This window comes from Spinacia oleracea, chromosome 1 (genome assembly GCF_020520425.1).
Source record: "Spinacia oleracea cultivar Varoflay chromosome 1, BTI_SOV_V1, whole genome shotgun sequence".
NCBI lineage: Eukaryota > Viridiplantae > Streptophyta > Magnoliopsida > Caryophyllales > Amaranthaceae > Spinacia > Spinacia oleracea.
The window spans coordinates 135924777-135950591 of NC_079487.1; the positions used below are offsets into that span (position 1 = coordinate 135924777).

General features: G+C 37.1%; 4 protein-coding genes across 5 annotated transcripts; all 4 read right to left on the reverse strand.

The window, feature by feature from the left end:
• Positions 1–1891: 1891 nt before the first annotated feature.
• Positions 1892–5538, reverse strand: LOC110785739 (exocyst complex component EXO70B1-like). Its single transcript, XM_021990242.2, has one exon. It carries the CDS (start codon positions 4142–4144, stop codon positions 2075–2077), a length of 2070 nt encoding a protein of 689 aa, XP_021845934.1. The 5' UTR covers positions 4145–5538; the 3' UTR covers positions 1892–2074.
• Positions 5539–5688: 150 nt separating this feature from the next.
• On the reverse strand, positions 5689–8866 carry LOC110785741 (uncharacterized). Of its 2 annotated transcripts, none has more exons than XM_021990243.2 (4): positions 8651–8866; positions 6615–6954; positions 6287–6493; positions 5689–6204 (listed from the first exon to the last, which is right to left on the reverse strand). In XM_021990243.2, exons 2-4 carry the CDS (start codon positions 6870–6872, stop codon positions 5896–5898), a joined length of 774 nt encoding a protein of 257 aa, XP_021845935.2. In that variant the 5' UTR covers positions 6873–6954; positions 8651–8866; the 3' UTR covers positions 5689–5895. The 2 variants fall into 2 exon arrangements, with proteins under 2 accessions (XP_021845935.2, XP_056686868.1); XM_056830890.1 differs by having other exon boundaries at positions 6615–7076; positions 8651–8860.
• Positions 8867–12435: 3569 nt separating this feature from the next.
• Positions 12436–15279, reverse strand: LOC110785700 (exocyst complex component EXO70B1-like). Its single transcript, XM_021990184.2, has one exon. It carries the CDS (start codon positions 15047–15049, stop codon positions 12830–12832), a length of 2220 nt encoding a protein of 739 aa, XP_021845876.2. The 5' UTR covers positions 15050–15279; the 3' UTR covers positions 12436–12829.
• Positions 15280–23506: 8227 nt separating this feature from the next.
• On the reverse strand, positions 23507–25544 carry LOC130466237 (uncharacterized). The gene is made up of 2 exons (XM_056834936.1): positions 24067–25544; positions 23507–23776 (listed from the first exon to the last, which is right to left on the reverse strand). The coding sequence occupies exons 1-2, from the start codon at positions 25175–25177 to the stop codon at positions 23742–23744; spliced, it is 1146 nt and encodes a 381-aa protein (XP_056690914.1). The 5' UTR covers positions 25178–25544; the 3' UTR covers positions 23507–23741.
• Between the last annotated feature and the right edge of the window lie 271 nt (positions 25545–25815).

Consider the following 25815-nt stretch of genomic DNA (forward strand, 5'->3'; position numbering starts at 1 on the left):
TTTGTCAATTTTCTTTGAGTTACATATAAAAGTATGTTGAAGTGATACATGTAATTCAATTATTCATCAATTTATATCTTTAATGACAACGGGTCAAAAATCCCGTCGCAAAAGTCTTTTGTGACGGGGTTAGCAATCAAACAAAGACGGGAACAACCGTCGCAAATGTCTTTTACGATGGGTTAACGACGACCCCCTTTTATGACGGGTTGGCGACAGGAAATCCCGTCACTAATCAACGATTATTGACCTTTAGCGAATAGATTTCCCTTCATTAATGGTCCAATTTCTTGTAGTGTCAATTATAAATTACTAACGATTAAATACAACTATGACAATATAATAATCCGTATTATTTTCGCTCCATACATTAAAACTAACTTTAACAATATTACTCCAACATAAATTACATAGTAAAGTCTTTCGATTATTCATGAACGAAAAGACAAAATAAATAAATTAGGGAGGGTTGAATTTGTATACCTAAAGTGATAACAATTGACCAAATAAGGGAAATAACCAAAGGTTAAAAAGGTGAAAACAATATCTGAAATGTGGCGTGCATAAGTTGGCAGTCATTACCGGGTTTTGGGCCTCTCGGGTACGGAACCGGATAATCCGGCCCATTAAATCTTCCCAAATCCCGATGTACAAAATGCACTTTTACATCGACACTGTAAGTGAGACACTAAAGACAACAGTAGAGATCCCTAAACATAAAAACAGACCAATCACCCTTTTTTTGTGCAAAACATTTATTTTACTTTTTTTAATTTTTTACTCACTTTTTGGCAGCTTCTTTCCTCAGCATATCCAGGGCGCATGCACATCCTTTTACTGTTCTATCCTTCTTATGGACGTCATGCTACTCACTCACTAATCTACTCTTTATACGGAGTAAGTAGTCCAAGCAATGCATTTTTGGTTGACATCGAAATAAATGCTTTATTAATTATACTCCGTAGTAATCTTGGCATAGTGATTAAACCTGAGATTATGTATATAATAGGTCTAAGATTTGACTTTTCAGCCCCTGTTTGTAATTTATATTGTCCTTGTGGTTTACTCGCATACTAAAAAATAAAATAATTTAATGAACTAAGATTGATTAATTTAACAACTCGATTTCTCGTCTATAAACACCCCTGAAGTAAAAGCATGAAACCTACAAGGTTACAGTACAAAAAGTAGGGGTGTGTAAAAATTGGTCTGGACCGAAAAATGGACCGGATCGGACCGATCCAGACTGGACCGAAGGCAATCGGTCCAGTCTTCGGGTCGAGAAATATTCTGTCCGGTCCGGTCCAAAACCCGATTTTGGATCGGACCGATATTTTCTTAATAAAGTATAATATAAACTATTCAAAAATTTAATTCTTATGAGGATATTCGAGGAGCTTTTGACTTATGAGGATGTTTTAATATACTTTGTATGCCCCATCAAAAAAAAAAAAATGTACAGGACAACCAAACCATCACCTAACATTTGCAACCACAATGCTATGGAAGTATGAAACTAACATGTACCACAGTTGTCAAAATTGCGATTCTACTTTGATTGATATGGCCGATAGAAAGAATCTATATCGATGCTTTATATTGTGGGACTTCGGCGCAGCATATCATATATGGATGCATCATGTATCCCATGATTCTACTAACTCCTTCACCATTTTTCATTTTGAAGTCTCAACCTCGATTAGATTTTTGTTTTAGTGTGAATGAGCCACAATAACAATACAAATTACAAATGGGGGCGGGGTGAGTAGGGGAAATTCGAACCTTGATTCAACCTCAACTAGATTGTATGACAATGATCACGGATTCACCGAAAATGAAAAGCACTAAAAACTAGCAAAAATAATCAAAAATGAAATCTCTATACAAATAGTTGGATACTCAAAGAGCTTTGAAGCCCTTTCTTGAGCAAAACTGCATTTCATAGTACACCAAAATCAATGTTTACAAAATTTTAAGTTCATTGACATAAGACTTCGTTTGAAAAACAATAATTCAAGACAAAAAAAAAAAAACAAAAACAAAACCAACATTATTTTCTCATACGAGGGACTAATTAATTTTTCCTCCTAGCCATGGACAAATTCTGGTTACCATCAAACAGTTCTTCGATAGTAGTCTCGATATCCTCCGGCTGATACTTGATATACTTCTCACGCTGCCTTCCGTGGGTAAAATGTTGTCCAAACCTCGCTAAGAAAGACCGATAAGCCGGAATCATTACAGACGAGATTGAAACTCGAAGCTCAGATTGAAGTTGTTCATCACTCACAACCCAAGCACTTTGAGTCTTATGAATTTCATCGAACATTTGGTTGAAAGTTTTGAACCTTTCTTTCAATACCGGTTTCTGAACTTTGTTATTAACCTGAAGTCCTTCTTGATTCAAGCATTGAAGAACTCTACTCCATGTCTCTCTTTGATAACTCTTGTGATAACCTCTTAACTCGGATGATCGTGTCCTACGGAAGTTATTCCCAACCAAATCATTGATTTCTGCAGATTCCTTAATCTTCTGAAGAATGTATCTACCGTTGTTCATCAAAAAGATGTATCTTAAAGAAGGATCTTTATAGAGCTTGGATTTTGCTTCTAGGTTTACATCTAGAAGGTTCATGATTGTTATTAGTTCAGCAGCAAATGGTGTTTGTTTCGGGCCTTGGTTTTTATCCTCGTAGTCTTGGCTATCCTCGTCTTGATGTTCTCTCTTCGGTTCCAGTGCTTCTAAGTTTAGTTCAGTGGTGTGGTGGAGAGAGAAGACTTGCTCTAGGGTTTCCTTGAAATCACAAGCATACCTCAAGTAGTTCATGGTGTATCGGGTCAACGGGTGGACCGCCCCGCCCGGAACCGGGTTCCTAGCAACATCATTTTTGATCGAGTTTTCAAGATCACAAAAGATACAAACAGCAGCTTCTCCTAAACGCCGTCTCACAGAAGATAACTCAGACCTCAGATCATTTGCACATTCCTTCGAGCAGATTTTATCAAGGGCTGTGATTAGCTCTGACAAAGTATCGTAAATGTCGAGCACCTTGAATAGCCTCTCAGCTGAACGCTTTGTCAAAGAAATCGCCTCGGCAAAGTTGAGGAAGAGGATGACCGCTGACCGAGCGAGGTTGGAGAACATGGCCTCTCCGATCGAGGAGTGCTCGTCGGAAAAGACAGAATCACAGAGCTTCTTCTCACCAGGTAAGAGAACATTTGCAACATACTTAACAATTTTGATCCAATTACCAATGTGCCCTTCAAGAGACTCCCATTGCATCTTCTGCACTTCATCGATGCTAATCTTTTCGAACCCTTCTCGTTGCATAGCTTCCTTGAAGGCGTTTCTTCTAAGAACACTGTATACTTGACAACATTCTGTTTCATACCCTGCAAATATCATCAAGGAACCAATAGTCCTCATATTAGCTATTCTTTCTTCATCAATCATTGAATAGTTATTATCCTGAAATTCCTCCTCGTTGGAAGAAGAACGCCTGGGAGGGTATGTTGTTGTAGAATCTTCTAGAAGGACTCGAAGCTCCTCCTCCATGAACGACATGGCTCGTTGGACAACAAGGGTGGTAAGGCTAAGGGATGGACTTACCTTTCTTACCGTCTCATCGGAGGATAATTTGGTAAACAAATTAGACAATTTCGATATCCTACTTACCGCGTTGATCAATATACTATCTTGATCCATATCTTGCCCGAACTTCAAGGTAGATTCCGATGAATCATATTTTTCAATCTCTAATTGAACCATCTTGGCAAATGTTGCAAGTGTTCGAGGAATTTCGGGGAGATTCGAGTTATCATCCAACGAGGCCAGCTTCTCAATAAGGTCATCAATTTCCTCATTCAGTTCTACCAATGTGGGTTGATGATGATCTTCTTCTTCTCCTTCTCGTTCTCCTGCCACGTCATTGTTTTCTGTTTCCTTCCCATCGGAAGTCATAATGCTTCGCATCGCTTCATTGGAGGAAAGGGTTCTTTTAGGAGGACGAGGAAAGCGGGAGCGATCTACATGAACGGTAAAACTCGAGGATTTGATAAGACGATTGGATTTTTCCTTTTTCGGAGGAGGATTACGACGTTCATTGAAGCTAATCGACTTGGATGCAAACGAATTCTTCTCCATTCTCCTCCCCCTTTGAGTTTTTTTTTTTTTTTTAATTCGTTTTTGGGGGAAATAAGAAAAGCAAATGGTCTCACAATTTTGTCATAAGCAAAACAGAAAGACAAGAGAGGAGAGAGAAAGAGAGATGGAGATTATGGTGGGAAGGGAGGGAATAAGAGAAGCGAAAACAAGGGAGAAAATAAGGGTCTGAAATATAAATATTTTCTTCTGTTTTAATTTTTAAGAGATGGCCGTTAATTTTGGGAGGGAATGGTAGTTGAGGGTTGACCCTATTCAGAGAGACAGAGAAGAAGAGGGGAGTTTGTGGGTACCACGACTTTTGATTCCCACCCAACTGCTAATTATTTTTTATTGTCAACTTGAGAACATCTGTACATGATAAAAATATAATACTATATGCTATTATTATGATAATTATATAGGCCTATGATACTCGCTCCGTTTCTTTTAAATGCATCACTTATAATACAATACAGATACCGTACATAATGCCAAAAACTCCAAAGAGTTAATTAATGAGAATAAGAATGATTTGACTAAATGTGGAGAATGTTATCAGAATATAAATATGGATAATGCTAGACCATGTCCATGATCAAATCCAAAATAAGAATTATAGCTGTAGAGATATCTCAAAAGTCATCAAATCTTAAAAAGTAGAAACAGGGCTAGGTAAATGGGCTCGAATTAGGTCCGATTCGAGTTGATTCAGTTAACTGGTCGTATTCGATTGATAACATATTCAGCTCAATGGAGAACATGCATGAATATGACCTTAAACTGAAATAAGTAAAACCCAGATTGAGCAGAAAAACAAGGAAAGACGTATACAGAGTACTTCATTTACAAATCATAATCAATACGAAGTAAACGATTAAGAAACATTTAGCATTCTTTATGAAAAGAATTACAAAAATAATATGTAAACCATTTAAGATGAAACTGGGTCATCGATCTCCTAATGATCTTTAAGACAGTAAATATTCTAAACAATTAGCAATGCATATGCTCTAGTTTTAAGTCTGTTAATTAAACAATCCCTAAAAGAAAGTTGCTCATAGCAATTGGGCTGTGCCATGCTGCATTTTGCAAAGACTGGCATGGGACAGAGCCCGTGGACCGGCATGATCATTTTATAACTAATAAAAACAATTGCTTATGGTATTTGTGGCATGCAGGCCTAACCCTTGGGGTGGCCATAGCTCGTGAGTCGGGCCGGACGGGCTTCAGCCCGAGCCCATGGGCTTGGACCTGAACGGCCCCAACCCATGCTAAGCCCACTCTGCATCGGGTTGGGACGGGTCGGGTAGAGAAACTTTTTAAAACGGGACCCAGTCCCATGCATTTTTTCGTGCCTGGGTCGGGCCCATCTTTAGCATGGCATAGTCGCCAAACTCGCCATGAGCTGCATTGGCCGGAGGCTACCACACACTGGCACAGCTCACTACCATCTTTACTTGAGACCTATTGTGGAACTTTTACCTAGGATGGTCTTTAATCACACCAAAAAAGAAAAAAAAAACAGAACTTAAAAAAGGAAGAGCTTCATCAACAACACTTTCATTTATAGAAGACACAAGAGATCATAATTAATTAATAAGCGATATGCTTCTTATACAATGAACATAATAACAAGTACATTTGCTTTCTATGACATACAACATGATTAGGGCAGGTGCAGATGATAAGCTCTCCAATTAAATCAAATCAGACAATGAAGGCAGGTCAAATGAAGATCTAAGAAACTCAAGTTAAAGTTCTTTCAGCAAGTCAATGTTACCAGAATTTAGAAGATCTTGCACGGACGCCAAATCTGGAAAAACAGGTGCTCCAGCTTTTCTCCAATTATCGGCATCCGGAGTCTTAAACCTATCAAGTAATAATGCATGCATGCCCAAACTCTTTGCCGGAAGATAATCCTTACGGAAGCTATCTCCAATGTGTAAAGTTTCTTCAGGAGCAAAATTTCCAGCCCTCTCTAATGCCATCTCATAAATCCTTGGATTTGGTTTTTCTACACCTTCAATTCCAGAGAACACTCCAAAATCCCATTCAGAACCCTGTATTTCAGAATTCAAGTGTTATGAATGTAATTGTATACGTGATTCAGAGGATAGACTAAAGCTAAGATAAAATATTTACCTGATTTACGCCTAAGGCAGGAAGGATTACATCTTGATAACGGTATTCTGCATTGCTCACAAGCCCAACCGGAATACCTTGTGAACGGACCCATCTGAGGAAAGGAACTGAGTCGGGGAAGAGAACGTAAGGTGCAGATGAGCCAAATGACGCATATATGCGTCTGAATATTTTCTCAAATGTCTCTTCGTCATAGTCATATCCAGCCTATCACCAAGAAAACAATATATATAAGGAGGCGGCAAAAGATTCAATAACTAGTACAGAAGAAATGTCCATAGATAACTCTTGCAAAAAAATTGTTTTCTTCAAAAAAAAAAACATTTACCCTTATGAAGGAGTCACGGACACATGTCTTCCACCAAACAATATTGGGCATCTTTGCAGCATGCCCAAAGCAAGGATAATTAGTGGCCATTTCAGTATAAGCATGTTTGAAGCCTTCGTGCATGCGTTTGTAGTCAGGACATGGCAATCCTACAGCTTTGGCGGCCATGCAATAGTAATCCCCGAGCTCCCCTTTGTAAGCTAAGAGAGTACCAGTAACATCTACAGTTATGCAACGTAGCTTTGACAAAAGTGACATCTCTGCACTCCAAGCAAGTGGCCAAGGTCCAACGATGGCACACTACAGCAACGAAAACCTCAAGGTCCAACTATAGCACGCTCTATAGCAAAAAAAAAAACTTCAGGGTTTAGAAGAAAATCTTAGCTTGGCTGAAGATGAGCTTCAGACAAAGTTTTATAAACTCATGCAATTTGCCAATGAAATCAATAATCTGAAACATTTCTGCATCAACAAAGAAGTGATGCGGGTCAAATAGACATCTTGTGCCGAATCAAGGAGATAATTTGGCATATAGAACAGCAGGAGAAGACAAAAACAATATGTGATCAAACTAGTCTTGGGCCCGGGACGGGGGGACCATATAAGTGGTAGACTAAACTACATATAACCAGTTGATCATGAACTTGTACAACCACAAAAAACGAGGTAATTGTGGGCCGAGTAGAAAAAATTAACCCAATGTCTTGGACGTGGTTTCCAACTTTTCATGGCTATCTTTTGTGAGCTCACAAGGATCAATGTACGGAGTAGTCCCATAATATCCAAATAAAAGACACGTGCTGCTTCTAACATTAGGAAGAATTATGCTTCTCAGTTCTCAGACTCTTCAAAAGTGCCGGACTTGTTAGAAATATCCAACACAGGATACATGAAGCTTTTCACTTTTACATGTTGACTTATTACCATACCCAAGTATTTTACCGTTTGAGGTGTCGGATGCATGTCAAAGACTCAAACACAGGGTGGCAGAAATTTAGAGTGTCAGAGTAACGGGAGGGCAGATACTTATGTTACTAACAGAGACAGAATATATCTTGATATTCTGTTTCAATTTATCAAATCCCCTTAATTTCTACTTGAATCTTTATTTGTCTAATTCTTAACTACATACTAAAATGGGGCTTAAGTTAGACAAGTTACAAACTTACAATCACCATTCTAGAGTACCAGACTAGGATTTAGGAATAAAGTCCATTACTTGGTTGAACTATGGGAATGACTAACAAGATAAAGACTTCAATGAATTGTGAATAACTGATAAAAGAATAGTAATTGCAACTCTGTGTATTTCTTTAGTCCTCTATGCAGCTTTGAAAGCTGTTTCCTAAGCATTTCAACAGTTCAAACAATAACACATTGCCCACAAATTTTCAACATCCACTGGAAAATAGCTACTTCTACAACTGTTATCCTAAACAACCTTATCCAAGTGTTTTCGTCTTCAATTCGAGCAAGGGTGTGCAGTAGGTTGATACAAACCGAGCTTAACCTTGCTCACTTTCAAACATCAACCAAAATAAAAGCTACGTATTTCGAGTATTATATAGTGTTTAGTACCTAATTATCAATAAAAAAAGTTGATGAACTTAAACTGAAATTTATCTCCAAAACTAGTCAAAACTCAAAAGCCACCTTCAGAACTGTGGATTAAGATAAAACCCTAGCTTACTGTTTACAGACATCTGACAAATATTTTTCACTGAATAAACTGATGTTTTCAACATCAAATTAAACCAGCAGCAAATAATTTTGAGACTAATTGTTATTCCATATAACAAAAAGTTATTGACATCAAACTTATAAAAATTGAAAAATTAGAGAAAACTACAGCGATGAAAATGCATGTCTCATATAAAAATCAACAATTAATTATCATATAAAACCAACCATCCAACTAATTAAGAAAAATAAAATAAAAATTAAAGGTGAATTGAGAAAAGAAGCAAATTAAATTAACGAACAAGAAACGTAAATTAGAAACGAAATTGAGAGTAAAATGGAAAATGAAGACATACCCAGATGCGGAAAATAGACAAAGAATCAAAGTTCGCTTCGGTGAGTCCGAAAATTGCAGCGAGTTGGTCTCGCATTTGGGAAGATAAATCCAAGTATAAAAAAGCAGAAAAATTGAGTGCTCTCAACTCAAGTCTCAACCACTGTAGAGAGGAAAAGAAAGACTGCCGCTGATTTGTTAATTACGGAGTAATCCGTACGATGTAGTCGACTTGTTTAAGCACACAGATTATGTTGGGTGCTGGTAATTAAATTGATGTTCATTGAACTTGTAAGTTAAAGTTATTTTTGGTTTAAACCTAATCTAGGGGCCTAAAAGTTAAATTTTCTAAACCACGAAGTACGGGAAAATGATTTTGGCACATAATTTTTTATTGACTTTGACAGATCTATTTCGTGTCACAGTTTTTTGTACTCTACTCACAAGATGGTGTGTCAAAATCAGTTTTTTCAACCTGAAGTAATGAAGTATGGGGTTCGGACTACAGTTGTGTTCTTGTGCATCTTGAGTTTGACTTGCACGGGGGCATGTCTTGCTTCATATACCATGTCTTTGTATACAATTTTTGAAAGGTTGGATCTCGAGCTTATACTCCTAATGCTAGCTTAGAGCATCAATAAGGGGAGACTCTTATTTTGGTGACTCTTAGTCTCTCTCCTTTGTCAACATAAGCTTTAACTCTAAATAAGAGTCCCTCTCAAAAATTGTAGAAATGCACTAACTCTTAACCACTAACTCTTATTCACTCTCCCCTCTTATTTTATTTTATTTTCAAGCAAAAAATGTTGACATGGCACTAGCTCTTATTTGTTGGAGCTAGCTCTTATTTCAGAATTTTCTCTTACACACTCTAATTAAGAGTCTCCCATTTCTTACCTAAGAGCTAACTCTTAAATTTTCTCTCTCCTTAAGAGACACCTAAGAGTCTCCCACTATTGTTGCTCTTATTATGTCGGGTCCTCGGGCCTACATGTTCAGAGAAATTTTAGCAAAAAAAATAGTTTATTCACGACCCTAGACCCCAAATCTCAATAGTGTGTCATGTCGTGATTTTTCAGTGTGGGTTAGTCCAGTCTCGTACCATCCCAGGGTTCCGACTCTGTCAACCTTAAAATAAAGGTTTTTAAATTGAGTTAGGATTCCACTTATTCTCTTAGCCCTTCTCCCTAAAGCTTTGTTTGTGTAAGTGGATCGGGCTTGAATCAAGAAGGGTTTTGATCGAGTTCACGACTTCATGCATGCTACAACGGGTTAGGTTATTACCTTGCAATGTACAACAAAGGTTAATTTATTTTTGGTTCATGCATTGCGCTAATCCCAAATGATATTTAAAAAATAATATTAGCCTTTGTTAAACCTTATGTTGTACAACGGGTTGTATAATAAAAAAATTGTCATTTTGGTATAATATACTCCATACCATTTTTCTTACCTAAAAGAAATGGTTTAAGGTCTTAAATAGGCACAAAGTTAGATGGCATGGCATATCTCCCTCTCTAGTTTTTATAAGATTTCACTTTTCACATTTTTTTTTTTTGGTAATTTAAATTAGATTTTATTTTTTGTTCTCGCAAATTTTGATGAGTTAACTAGTGTGTCCCCCAGGCGATACTCCGATTGCTACTTTGAACAATTAAATTTTTTCTTCGTCTTAATATTTGTCTAAAATACATGTATTTCATAAAAGTGATAAAGATTCAATAATTTCATCAACTACACATATAATAACTGCAAAAATGCTTGGGAGTGACTCAAGCGTAGACCTGTGTAGTTGGGCTGGTTAACCTGTGCTAGGTGCTGGTTCAGTAGAGTCTCTTCTTTTTACCTATAAAAAAAAATCAACTACACATATACACTACGTATTATCATGTCAAGTAATTTTTCAATTACATCATTTTAGCATTCGTTTAATTTATTTTCGAATGGAACTAATTGTCCAAGTTAATAAACACCAAATTAATTAAATATATGCAGGGCATTTCTATAGAGGAGTAAATGTTTAAGATACTTATGATATCATGTTTAATTCATGTTTGTCCTAATGCATTATTGTTATTTTTATTCCAATATGGTCCATAAGAAATACTAAAAGGAAACATAAAAATTTAGTTGTTTTAACCTTCATGTTAACATGTATTTAAAAGTTAATGTGCATGGATAAACAACAATTAGTGGTTGGTTAAGATGGCAGTGACTAGTGAGAGTTATCCTTCAATCTGGAGGTTTTTATGTTCGAACCTTATTATATTGATTTTTGATTTTACGTTCGAACCTTGTTATATTGATTTTTTATTGTCAATAACATCGCGTAAAAATGAGAACTCTACGTGAATCATGTGACACATAAACTTTTTTCGCAACGCCTTTTAATATATTACTCCGTAGTATATATATTATTTTGATTCTAAAATTAAGATTTTTCACAATGTTTTAAACAAGTTAGTTAACTTATTTATGTGAGATGTTTAATTGTATAGTGGGTAATTAAAACTAGAGTATTATTTTAATTTTATTAATTACGGAGTAGTTTGTTTCATATTTGATCATACTTACTTCTTAGTTTATATTATTACATGTAGTACTACTATAACCCTATTCGCCTCTTCGACTTATAACTAATTTTTGAGCTCTGGCGATGCCCCGAGTTATCAATGGATAACTGTAATTATGTCTTTGCAAAAAAAAAAAACAATCATAATTAACTGCTACTCTTATTAAATTATTGATTTTATCATTCCTTATTACATTTCAATTGCAAAGAAATAACATGTAGCATGACATAGCCAAGTGGATAAGTCATTCACATTTGACTTAAGTGGTCATGTGAACGAATCTTATATGAACTATACATGTATGTGATTCTAATTTTGAGATTTTAGAATATATGTGGATAACATGTGTATTGAAGGAGGAGAGCACCACATGGCTGATAGACTATTTTACAAACGCCTTTTAATATATAGTATAAATTGTTGTTTGTTTTGAAATGTGTGTAAAGACCTAGTAGTCTAGTTTGTAGTTTGTAAACTTTTCTTTTTATGCAAATTAATCCTATGTCAAAGAAAACTCTATTGCTAGTATAACAATTTGGATGTTGAGAATTAAAAATTGATTATTGCATCATGACTCATGACTCATGAGTCATAACAATTAGATATTTTAACAACAGGGTTTTTGCTAAAATTTCATTCGTTTCACATAACAAGTCGTTCACATGTAACATGTTCAACTTGATCAATTACTGGGGAAAGAGGAACCATGTCTGCCATCTCTCAACAGGGAAACAAAGAAATCAAAATCCAAATCAATTAAATCTGCTGTCAGAAACTCAAATGCTCCATGATTAAGGCCTAATCAAATAAACAATTTGAAAACTTATGAGAAAAATATGCTTCAATGAATAACCTATACTCAATGGTATAGTATTATACATTAATGTTACTCGGACATCAGTATTAATGTCGAACGCTATTCTATGAAAAGTTTCCATAGTTTTGGCCTAAAGTCAAATTGTCGAAGGTCTAACATTAACATGGAGTCTTGATAATTCAATACGGATACTTGAGCTAAAATGAAGATTAAGAGTAAGATAAATTATTACATTTATAGAATTTCACATTTGTTTAGCCACACATGGTTGTGTCAGATTTTCTTTTGAAGAACTGTTACCTTCAGACAAGGGAGATACTAAACAATAATAACATGGATTTTCTGTTGGTACAAGATCTAAAATATTCCATGATCGATGAATCATTCCTAAGCAATTAATTAATATTCTGAATCAAATCCTGTTAATTAATATAACTACATTGAGATAAATATTACAGTAACGTACTATCCAACACAAATTACAAAAAGGCCGTATCCAGTGCACCTAGCGAATATCAAGTAGACACTTAACCATCGCGCCAAGATCCAACCTTCCCTACATTTTAGTAGTTTCAAAATCAAAAAAAATTAATACAGAAGATTAAAATTATAACTCTCTAATGAGCATGTAAATGTAACACAAATAATGTAAACACAGCCCGGCACATTTAAACTTCGGCTTGGCCCAACACATTTAACTTCGGGCCGACCCGGCCCTAACCCAGCCCGCTGAACAGGTCTAAACCACACCCAGATTCCTTCCTTTCCCTAGATTGTACTGTAGTAATTTTCATATGATCTTAATTTGCTCCTATATTTTTCTCCTAGCCATGGAGCTAGGATTTCCATCAAACAATTCCTCAATAATAGTCTCAATATCATCAGGTTGGAACTTAATATACTTCTCAACCTGTCTTCCTGGTGTAAAAATCTGTCCAAACCTCGCAACAAACGACCTGTAAGCCGGAATCATAACAGCAGAAATCGATACTCGAAGCTCCGACTGAAGCTGCTCATCACTCACAACCCACGTGCTTTGTGTCCTATGAATCTCATCAAATAATTGGTTGAAGTTCTTAAACCTTTCCTTTAATATTGGTTTGTATATTTTCCCATTAACTTGTAAACCTTCTTGGTTAAGACATTGCAAAACCCTGCTCCAAGTCTCCCTTTGGTAGCTCTTATGGTAGTGTCTAACATCCGAGGATCGTCTCCTACACCAATTGTCTCCTATCACTTGGTGAATCTCGGTCGAACCTTTGACTTTTTGAAGCATATATCTGCCATTGTTCATTAGGAAAATGTACCTTAATGAAAGGTCTTTATATAGCTTGGATTTAGATTCGAGATACGTGTCTAGTAAGTCCATGATTGTTATTAGTTGTGAGGCGAATGGCGAATGCTTCTCTTCTTCTTGCTGGTGTTGTTCTGCTGGTTTGTGTTGTTGCTCTGTTGAGGAGGAGGAATGATCGAATGCAGAGAATTCCTCTGTTTGATCTGTGTTTAGGTGTTGTTCGAAGACTTGTTCTAGGGTATCTTTGTATTCACAAGCGTATTTAAGGTAATTCATGGTGTACCTTGTTAAGGGATGTACCGCTCCACTAGCCACCGGAGTCTTTGTGTTATCACCTTTGATGGAGTTTTCGAACTGACAAAAGATAGACACTGCAGCCTCTCCTAGCCTACTTTTGGCAAAGGACAATTCCGACTTTAACCCTTCCACGGACTCCTCGGAGGAGTACATTGGTGTTTTAGTCTCGACCCAAGGGACCGTGTCACGTAGTGTTTCGTACATGTCTAGAAATTTGAACAACTTCTCTGTGGCACGCTTGGTTATGGAGACAGCCTCGGCAAAGTTGACAATGATAGAGAGGATGGCGTAGGAGAGGTCGCCGTAAAGGAACTGACATGTGCTTATATGATCAGGAAAAACTGACTCGTAGAAGGTTTGCTCCCCTGGGAGGAGGATAGAGGTGCAATGTTTGAAGACGCGAATCCAAGTTGAAATCTCCCCTTCAAGCGGCTCCCAATTCATCTTCTGCACGTCGTCTGTGCTAATCTTGTCTAAACCTTGTCGCTTTAGCTCCTCTTCGAAGGTGTGTCGTCTGGCAATGAGAAAGACATTGCAGCATTCCGTCTCATAGCCTGCAATGATCATGGCATTGGCTATGAGACGGATGCTTGATACAGAGTCGGAAGAAAAGAAAGGGAAGGTGGTACTAGTCACATCCTTCCCTTCCTGTTGTTGTTGTTCTTCCGACTCTGTATCACCACCACCACCCTCATGCAGTGGCTGCAGCTCGCAGAAGTCTCCTCCTTCTTCCTGCTGGTGATCATTTCGATGAGCAGATGATGTCAACGACTGCAGCCTCCCTTTGAGGCTATGCAGGGAAGAATCCGTGTGCTTATTAGAATTCGAACCATCTGCAGCATTATTGTTCGAATTCTGGCACACGGATTCATCCAGAATCAGACGAAGCTCCTCCTCCAAGAACAGCATCACACGGTGCAGGACGGAGCTCGTCTGATTCAACAATGGCATCATATAATTCGATTTCAGCCCATGAAGAGCCCTCATAAGGCCAGACAGCCTATTTATAGCAGCAATAAAAGAAGCATCCCCCTCCACATCACGGCCAAAAACCACCGTATCCTGCGCCGTGGATTCGTACTCCTCAATCTTCGCCTCAACCTTCTTAAGAAACTTAGCCACCGCGTGGGAGATTTCAGGCGGCTCATCCGAGGCTGAAGACAGAGAATTTATAAACTGATCAATGTCTTCAGAAAGCTGATCAAGGGTGAACTCCTTTTCCTCTTCCTCGTCATGACCGTGTTCTTCATGCCCTTCATTTCCTTCATCAATGGTGAATGGCTTACGTGGCTTTTGATCATCATTGTCGTCAAAATCCGACACGACTCGAGCCGCGAAACTGTATGATTTGCCAATGTCTTTCTCTTCTTTGTTCTTGTGATCATCATGAATCCTTGAATCAAAACTCAGAGATTTCACAGGAATATTATGATTTGCCATTGTTTTTTTGTTTTTTTTGGAGAGATTAATGAATAATGAGGTGTTTAATGGAATAATGATTAGAAGAGAAACAGAGAAGGAAGGATCATAGCGGGAAAGGGGGAAACAGAACAAGTTTTGATTCGTTAAATGTTTGTATATTTTTCTAGATTTTAGTTTTGTTAAATTTAATTATTAAAGAAATGAATAATTTGCGGTGTAAGAATTAAGAAAATGGGAAGAAGTGGATTGATTTGGAAAATAGTTTATTTTTAGAAGACAGAGAGAAAGATGGGAGAGAGGTGGCAGTTGACAGTTTGATGTCTAGGTTGGGAAGATTTCAACTTCTTGCATTTTGTGCTCATCACGACTTCCCGCTTCTACCGGACTTGCAGACAATTTTTTATATATGTATTCCATTTTCATAGCAGACGAACGATAAATGATTGAGAAAACTACTGCATGCTAATAATTGGGCATTTGGGCCTATGGCTAGTTTATAGTATACTCATATTATTTGGAATCACCAATGATGTCTTGGCCTAGTGGTTAAGGCTGAGGGCCTGTGTACAATATGTCTCAGGTTCAAATCCCCCACCCCTATTTGTAATTTATATTGCCCTTGTGGGTCATACGCACCAAAAAAAAAAAAAATTATTTGGAATCATATCCGCATAACTATGTGGGCGGTGGGCCTTATGTATGTTTTGCATCCAAATGATGTGAGTTTAGTGTTGGATACTTCATACTTGGATTCACTTTGTTCTCTATGCTTAAAAAAAAATTACTTGAATATTCGTAACTTTGAGCTTATATACGGGTTCGGGTTATTCATACAAATATCTTTAATCATGTACGTAGTACTGTATATGAACGGCTAGGATGCATACCTCGCTCGCTTGATTATTATGTACGTGGACCGTGGTACGTAGTTTACTTCTAGGCCGGCTAAAGGGAGGTCCAGGCGGAACTACAACATCGGGTCACAAAATTTTGGGGCCCAAAAATAAATTATGTAGGTTAAACCCCCAAGAACAAATATTATATATTTAACAGCTGCTTTGTTATGCATTATGTAATATTTATCCCAGTTGGTAACATTAAGGACTAATGTGTGTGGTAGCTTAGACCAGGGTTCGATTATATTTGCTTGCCCCCTTTTTTATTTGCTTTTTTTATGTCCATTAAACCTTTACATCAATTTTCTCAAACCATCACACATAAAATGTTAAACCATATTATTAATTTGACTCTATATTTTATATAAATAAAACAATATTAATATAATAATTATGTTTTTTACATTAAATAATTCTCCGTAAAAATTTATAGGGGCCCAATATCTGTATTTTCATACACCAAATTGCCGGAGACGGCCCTATTTACTTCATATGTCAATGTATTTGGAATACCCGAGTATATGAGATAGTTTTACAGGGTGAACATTGTAATAACTACGTGTTTCTCTTATCAAGATCGTTCAATGCATCTAAGGGGATCCACGAACATTTATTCAAAGACGGGGAGAGAATCGTGTTCTTACGATAAGACATGGAAATTCAATATTATTTGATTCGGTACAAGTAACAAGTTAGACCTAGAGGAATGAAGCTAGTGAAGTAACGTACTGCATGCTGATTGATAACTAAATATTATAAATTTATAAGAATTTCTCGCATATTACCAACCAACAATGTCAATAATAATTCTTTGAAAAAACTACTACGTACGTACATAAAAATATAAGTACTTCGTATTAAAAAGGTATATATATTCCTTCTTCCACTCATTTTACGATTCTTATCACAAAAGGTCTTGCGCGCACAAGGTGTACAATAAATTTATTGTACACCAAGATAACTTTTATGCAGTTTTTCGTAACTTTAACCTATTTTTCTGTAACTTTTATATTATAAAATTAAAAAGTTGATAGATAAACATTTTAAAGGGTTAAATGATTAATTTATACATTATTAGTGATTTTGAAGAAATAATTTTTTATTCAAATGAAAAATTTATCATTAAAAAATAGATAACTTTTACATATATAAATGTAACTTTAAAGCATTTTAAGTCAACTTTTACTTCGGTGTACAATATTTATTGTACACCCATTGTAAATAAGAATTTGTGTTCTTATCATCTCATTTTCCTTCTTTTAAAATTGCTTTAATTACTATGTGTCTACAATTGATAATCAAAGTGTAATAAATTGTTTATAGACTCATATAACTTCTAGTCTTGTGACAAGGGTTTGATTCTCATTGTACGAAGTACATCATACATATGACATATCTATCTTAGTTGAAACAAATAGCCCCTACAACTTTAAAGCAAATAACGACACCAAAAAAAGAAAAGAAAAATGACGTGTGTTATATTAAACTGGCTGGAATTACAACACGTCGATACTATCTTTCATGAAAAGACGACTATGCATGGAAACCGGGAGCCATAGCGACTATGTAAACCACTCGACTCAGCCTAGCTAGCTAGACTCTCATAGACTTATATAAGCTCTTTTTGGGTTTGCAAAAGCGGCACCTTAAATAATTGCATGTTTTTAAAAAAAGAGTGTTGCATATTCATATTCATATTCATATTCATATTCGAGGTCCAACATGTAATGTCTACTTTTGTCTTCATGCACACATTCTCATTCCTCAAAATTTCTTAGTCGATCCTTTTGGCTCAATACCACTCAATCTTGGCCCTTGCGTAGTGTTTACTGTTGTTCAAATATCACTGACATAGTTTTCAATAATCACTGACATAATAATAGTGACATTTCCAACAAGTTTGAAGGAGTTCGGATCCTCTAGAGTTTTAATAAAACTCTACAAGGTAGAGTTGTATCTAAACCATATATTTTAAAATCAAGAGCTCATATTGATGAGAAAAAATAGGGGGAATTTTGAAAAGATAATATATGAACCATTGATTTTTCAATCAATGGTTGATATGCTCAAACTCTACCTTGTAGAGTTATTTTAGAACTCTAGAGGATCCAAAACCAGTTTGAAGTCGGTACTATTTTTGGTCATTCATTTTTTGTGGCTCCTATATAATTACAAACTTAACCCTATGGAATGCAATAAGTTAAACACGAAGTATAAATATGTAGTAATTTTTTCGGGATAATAAGATGAAGTCCCTTGCGACAGGGGAAATTGACGTCCCTCTATACAGCTATACTCTAGCAATGAGGTGAGAATCGAACCCCTGTTGTAAGTGTAAAAATTGTTTTAGAAAGTGACTTTCATGTATTAATACAGCTGGCATCTAGGAAAGCTAAGCGTATCTTAGTGATGGTTGTGGGGGCCGCCGACCAACCCACCAAACTGAATACCAAGTACTCCGTATTTGGTAGTGTTTTTTAGTTATACGTCCCCTAAAATTTGAGTATATACTCCGTATAATTGTATAGATTATTATATTACTTAATTCTTCTATTAATTCTATAGTTAAATTGTTTAAAATTCACCACGGTCAAAACCTGTATAGTAAATATATGTTGGTTATACAAATTAATATGTAATCTGAAATTTAATCTAACAATAAATCAATAATGATGAACCTATAATTAACAATAATGTTGACAATTCAAAGAACCGTTTATAGATACTTTCTTCTCCCTAGTATTCTTTCTAGTTAAAGATCCGTTTTCAGATGTCTCACTCCGTCACTCGTGCAGTCTTATCTACAATTAAGCTACTACATTACAAACCTCTCATTTTCGTACTACTTTTGATTAGGGACAAATGAAGATGCTTATCAATAAGTGGCATGTACTTTTGATATATAATCACCTCCCCGTCTTTTAATATTCGCCCCGTTTTTTTTATAAAGTCGTCCGTTAATACTTTACTATCAACTACTCCATACCACCTAATTAAATAATACGTAGTAACTCAATTAAATTGCATTAAACTTTGTGCCGGTCAAATCGGGAATAATATTTTGGACGGAGGGAGTAGTAATTATACTTTGTATTATACATATATTCACTTCATCTCTAAAAGTTTGTCCCCCTTTTTGGGTCATCCATGATAAAAAGTTGTTCTATTTCCTGTTTTTTGGTTAATGTGGTCCTTTTTATCCCTTTATAATGTATTTGTTACCCGTCTTACACGTTAAATGACAAATTTGTCAAACTTCACAGTAAAACTCTTAACAAAGTAAATTCTTTTCGGAGATGACTAGATGAGACAATCTTTAAGAGACGGAGGGTGTAAATATATAACACAAGGATTCCAAAATTCCATAGCATCTAGCTTTTGCATTATTGGAACAATGCTTGGTTCTAATCGTCGTAACTCAATCGGATTCTGAAGGTGGCCAATGCTCGAATAATCGGGTTCATCTTTCAATGTGCTCGACTACATAATTGTTCCATACTTGGCTCGTCATTTAGGATTTGGCATATTCCTCATCGTGTTGTATCTTTATGAGTTAATCTTAAATGACCTCATTCGAGGAAACTAGACGAGGAAATTAAAATCAGTATTCACGCTCTCTACTCTGCTAAAACAAATTACACCAGTTTCTAAAGATATACCGGGGAAGTAATTTTAGCACACCATTACTAGAGTACATTTTTTTATAGAGGCATATTAAAATTAATTTACTGTATGCTGATATGTTTTTGAGGGGATTTACTACACATTTTCCAATGGCTTCTAGCTGAAATGAAATCTAGCTAGGAATACACATATTTATACGGCGTATCTTGTACGGCGTATCTCCCGGAATAATTGACCTGTTTTCCTTATCGGGCCGTCCCTTAATACTTGACCTGTTTCTAAAAATGGAAATATTCTAACAATATTATATTATTTCTCACTTCACCCCTATTAACCCACCTACCCCCCTACTCCATACAAAAAATAATTAAAAATTCAACCTCTACTCTCCCCAACCCCACCTCTTAACCCACCTCCCACTAACTACATTAAAATAATGCCCCACTATCAACTACTACCTATTAAATTAAATAAGTCAATTCAATTCTCTTAAACTCTGTGCCGGTCAAACCGGGTCGAGTATTCCGGGACGGAGGGAGTAGTAGATTAGCAATGGTAGATATGTCCTCGTATGTTTACTTTTAGTTACTTATTTTTTACTTTCTGGTTCGCTGTCACTGTCATATAATAACTTTAACCAGCAACCGAATTATTTTTAATCACCAATAAGTTAAAATTTATAACATAATGATATTTTGAAAAAAAATGTATTGACCGAGACGAATTTAATAAGATTTCAAATGACTTTGTATCATTTTCCTTATAAATCTTCAACGATGATCAAAAGGAAAATCTATAAATACCCCTTTTGTCGTATAGAGAGGGTTATACCAAGAAGAGAGCATAAAGACGTTAAAGACATTCAACCCCACATCGATTTTAAATATCGCTTTATAATCTTAACTAACAAAGTGATAAATATATGTGAACAATGTCAATTGACTTGAATTAATCTGCGGAAACAATACAATATTTATAGCTCTATGAAGTTGAGCTGTACTAGGAACCTAATTGTACATGAATTAGGAAATATACTGAATTCTATTAGGAAACAAACACTTGTTTCCTAAATATATAAAACTCTCCTAAAATATATCCATAATACTCCCCCTCAAGTAGGAGCGTAAAGATCACGAACGCCCAACTTGGACAATAGAAAAGAAAATGCTGGAACACCAAGGGCCTTGGTAAAAATATCCGCCAACTGAAACTTAGTACCAATATGCACCATAGAAATAACACCATGTAGCAACAACTCACGCACGAAATGACAGTCAATGTCTATATGTTTCGAACGTTCATGAAAGAACGGGTTGGAAGCTATGTGGATGGCAGCTTGATTGTCACAAAACAGACGAATCGGTTGGCGATGTTGGACGCCAAGGGAAGCCAGTAGGACTCTCAACCACTTAACTTCTGCGCACGCATGCGCCATGGCACGATATTCAGCTTCTGCCGATGAGCGAGAAACCGTGGATTGCTTCTTTGTTTTCCAGGAAATTGGAGAATGGCCTAAAGTTACAAAATATCCGCTAACTGAACGACGAGAGATTAGACAGCTAGCCCAATCCGTATCACAATACGCATAGAGTTGCAAGTCACATTCGGCTTTGAACAACAAGCCTTGACCCGGATGACCTTTCAAGTACCTCAAAACACGAATTGCAGCATCAAAATGGTCTTGTCTCAGAGCTTGCATGAACTGGGATAAGATATGGACGGCGTAAGACACATCTGGTCGGGTAATAGTAAGGTAGATCAACCGACCAACCAAACGTCGATATTGGGTCGGGTCATTGAACAAAGGACTAGTAGACATTGCAAGATTGTGATTTTGCGGCAAAGGTGTTTCAACAGGCTTGCATGCCAATAAACCGGCCTCCTCTAATATATCTAAGGTATACTTACGCTGATTAAGGAACATTCATTTTGAAGATCGCGCACATTCAATGCCAAGAAAATATTTCAATGGGCCTAGATCTTTAAGGCGGAAACAATCATCTAGGTAGCTCTTAAAGGATGTGCACAAGGTGGGATTATTCCCAGCAACCAGAATGTCATCTACATATACCAAGACTGATAGAATATCTCCTCCTCTGTTAAAAGTGAAAAGAGTATGATCAGCATGAGACTGCCTGAAACCATATTGCCGAAGAGAAGAAGTAAGTTTATGAAACCAATTACGAGGTGACTGTCGCAGACCATAAAGGGACTTACGGAGACGACACACTTTACCAGGCGAAGCACCCGAGAATCCAGGTGGGAGACGCATATATACCTCCTCATTTAAATCACCATGGAGAAAGGCATTATTGACATCTAACTGGTGTACTTCCCATTTCTTGGCAACAGCAACTGCAAGAAAAGTACGAACGGTGACCATTTTCGCTACGGGCGCAAATGTTTCTGTAAAATCTTCACCTTCTTTTTTGTGGTTACCAAGAACAACCAACCGTGCTTTATCGCGTTCAACTGTACCATCTGAACGAAGTTTAATTTTAAACACCCATTGATACCCAATTGGCTTCTTTCCAAGAGGCAAATCAGTAATCTCCCATGTTTGATTTCTTTCAAGTGCATCTATCTCATCCCTCATGGCCTTTCGCCAACGTTCATGTTGCGACGCCTCTTTGTAAGACATGGGTTCTTTGTTAGCACTCAAAGCAGCAACAAATTTACGATGGCTAGTATTAAACTTATCATATGTGACATAATAAGCTATAGAAAACCGCGTACCTGAAGGCGACTTTGGCTCGGATGTAGAGGAGATGGGATGTGTATGTCTAGCTGAATGGAAAATATAGTCAGTATGCCAGGAAGGAGGACGACGTTGTCGAGTTGCTGTAGCATCACCTGGTGCTGCTGAAGCATCAGGTTCAGGTTCACGGGGCATACTCGCCTTTATATGTTCAATAGGCGAGCTAGGACTGTTGCGTGGCGCGGGAGCGCTGCCTGCCAACATCGCCTCATCATCACACACACGTACAGTAGGTGTGGTCGATGTGTGGGGCTGTTGTGCAACTTTTCTAGTACCAAAATTAGGAGCCTGCTTACTGGTACGTGGTTTGCGTGAGTAAACAATGGGAGCACGAGCTGGGGTGGGGTCTGTGGAGTCATTTCCAATTATTTCACTCCCCCTGTTGTCATGTACTGGTAGTAAAGGTGTAGTGGGTTTATCAAACACCCCAAAACCTAAACCTGCATACTCCTTTGACAAATCTTGTGGAGTTGCAGTTTGGGGTTCCGTAGAGAAGGGGAACACATCTTCAATAAATCGAACGTCTCTTGATACGAAGAACTCTTTTGTCTCCAAATCATACACACGCCATCCTTTCTTTCCAAAAGGATACCCAAAAAACACACATTTTCGCCCACGGGGAGCGAACTTATCCTTGATTCGTGGTTTATTATGGGCATAGCATAAACACCCAAATACTCTTAATAGCTCCAAATTCGGAGCCTTACCAAACAATATCTCATATGGTGACTTTCCTTCAAGCAATTTAGTAGGAGTCATATTAATCACATGTACTGCAGTTTTGATACAATCATTCCAAAACCGTATAGGAAGTGAAGCTTGGAACCTCAATGCTCTAGCTACTTCCAAAATATTCATGTGCTTCCGTTCAACTCGGCCGTTCTGTTGTGGAGTACCCACGCAGGAGGACTGAAACAAGACTCCCACTTCTTGATAAAATTGTAACAACGGGGTAGTGGTGAACTCCGTACCATTGTCAGACCTTATTATTTTTACAACTTTGTCATATTGGGTTTTGACCATCACACGAAAGCTGCGTAGACAACTAGGAACCTCACTTTTCTCCTTAATTAAATATACACAAACCGCACGAGAATAGTCGTCAACAATTGTTAGAAAATAATGAGAGCTAGCTGTAGACGATTTTGTATAAGGACCCCATAGATCACAGTGAATTAAACTAAATAGATCATCAGCTTTATTTTCACTTAATGGAAAAACCGTGCGAGTTTGTTTGGCACGAAAACATACATCACAAGAGTCTAGCTCTTTCTTTATTTTGCTGTTCTTACTAGCATTACTAACATAACTTAAATGCTGACTTGAAGGATGTCCTAGACGATGGTGCAAAAGGAGAGTCGATTCTGCCGTAGTAGCATGAGATGAAATTGGTTGCTCCATTTCCCGAAAGACATACACCCCATTCCTTAGCTCACCGAGGCCAATCGTCGTCTTCGTTATGCGGTCCTGTACAATACAAAACCGATCGGTAAATGTTACAAAGCAATGTGAGTCAAGAATAAGTTGCGCAACAGAAATTAAATTGCACTTTAAATTAGGAACATATAAAACATTCCGTAGTATTAATCCATTTCCCAATTTCACACTGCCTTCAGAAATAGCAGCCGTCTGCACACCATCAGGGAGACTAACTGGACTATGGGGCATGTCAGTTACATCAAATATATTGGCCAAAGTTCCTATCATGTGGTGAGATGCACCACTATCAATGAGCCAAGTACACCCATTAGTCTTACCAAACAATTTGTCATTGGACTGAGCACCTTCAAGGAGGGTGATTATCCGTTGCATTTGGTCGTTGGAAAAATCTGAGCTTGTGCTTGCTGTAGCATTATTGCGTGATTGATCTGTGTTACTGCCACCAGAGTGTTGTGCTGCATTGGCAGTAGAGGATGCGGACTGCCCGCGGCCACCAGAACCTCCCCCTCTCCCACGGCCACCCCTGCCTCTTCCCCCTCTTCTGTTACGCATACCTGGAGGAAAGCCAACACGTTGATAACAACGCTCATAATCATGGCCATATTTACCACAATGAGTACACGTTGGTGGGGTTGATTGTAAACTAACAGGAGGTGTAGGATGAGCAGAAGGTGTGGCTGAGTGTGTTGTAGACTGTACTGCAAAGCTGACAATTTTAGTTTTATCATCACGATCACGAATAATGTCCGTGTGTTGTTCTTCTTGAGATACCAAAGAGTATGCTTTGTTCAAAGTAGGAAAATGGTCCATACTTAAAATTTGAGTACGGAGGATTTTGTATTGCTCATCATCAAGGCCCAACACAAAATCATGAGTCTTGTCTCTCTCCGCACGAGCACGGAGTTTAGCGGCAGCCTCACACGTGCAACCACATATCACATCTTCTTTGCCATACAATTCATTCCATAGTGCCACAAATTTGTTGTAGTATGACACAACAGACAAGCCTTTTTGACGAAGCGAGTGATATTCTGATTTTAGTTGATTTAGGCGAGGGCCATTGGAGACACAAAAACGTTCCTTTATATCTTGCCACATATCTTTAGCTATTTTATGAGACACAATACTAGGTTGAATAGACTCATCAACAGAATTGAAGATCCAATAACAGATTGTAGAATTATTAGCCTTCCAAGCAGCAAATTCAGCACCAGTTTCATCTTTAGGTTTAGCCCAATCTCCATTAACAAAGCCATATTTATTTTTACCCTCTAAAGCATTAACAATAGCCTTCTCCCATATATCGTCATTTTGTTCTTTTAGCAAGTATTTAGACAGAGAATTGCTAGGACCTTCAGACAGGTGTAAATAATATATGGAGGAAGCATCATGAATTAATTGAATAGGAGTTTTACCTTCACCACCCATGGAGTCAGAATAATGGAAAAAAAAACTAACCAAACAATATTGCTGCTTGAAGCGCTTCAGGCTGGTGAAGTGAGAAAGAGAAAAAAAAAAATTAGGATCAATTAACCATTGGCTGTGATACCACGATAAATATATGTGAACAATGTCAATTGACTTGAATTAATCTGCGGAAACAATACAATATTTATAGCTCTATGAAGTTGAGCTGTACTAGGAACCTAATTGTACATGAATTAGGAAATATATTGAATTCTATTAGGAAACAAACACTTGTTTCCTAAATATATAAAACTCTCCTAAAATATATCCATAATACAAAGCTAGTTAACATTCATCGGAAAAAGTAGTACTCCGTAATCTCTTAGAATTTGGTTTGGTAGAACATTTTATGAGCAAGACTTTTAGTTGGTCACCTTAATTTTGCTTTTATAGTACTACTATTTGTTAAATTTGATGTTGATGAAAAGGGTATGTCGTTTAGGGGTAGTATCCGTGAAACCAGCAGCGAATGATAGAGTAGCATGTGGCAAGTCAACCACCGCGTTATTATGTTTTACTCGTAATTGGCTGTTCCTTCACACACTTAATCCAATCCCCAAACCCCAAAGGATATCAGTGCAATTTGCAAATCAATAAAT

Bases quoted from the DNA above. Each gene is read 5' to 3' on its own strand.
- LOC110785739 (XM_021990242.2), bottom strand. From the start codon at position 4,144: ATGGAGAAGAATTCGTTTGCATCCAAGTCGATTAGCTTCAATGAACGT.
- LOC110785741 (XM_021990243.2), bottom strand. From the start codon at position 6,872: ATGTCACTTTTGTCAAAGCTACGTTGCATAACTGTAGATGTTACTGGT. The intron at 6,494-6,614 runs GTAAATGTTTTT...TCTTGGTGATAG, and splicing joins TCCGTGACTCCTTCATAAGG to GCTGGATATGACTATGACGA. The intron at 6,205-6,286 runs GTAAATATTTTA...TCTGAAATACAG, and splicing joins CTGCCTTAGGCGTAAATCAG to GGTTCTGAATGGGATTTTGG.
- LOC110785700 (XM_021990184.2), bottom strand. From the start codon at position 15,049: ATGGCAAATCATAATATTCCTGTGAAATCTCTGAGTTTTGATTCAAGG.
- LOC130466237 (XM_056834936.1), bottom strand. From the start codon at position 25,177: ATGGGTGGTGAAGGTAAAACTCCTATTCAATTAATTCATGATGCTTCC. The intron at 23,777-24,066 runs GTAAGACTAATG...TGTATTGTACAG, and splicing joins GTCCAATGACAAATTGTTTG to GACCGCATAACGAAGACGAC.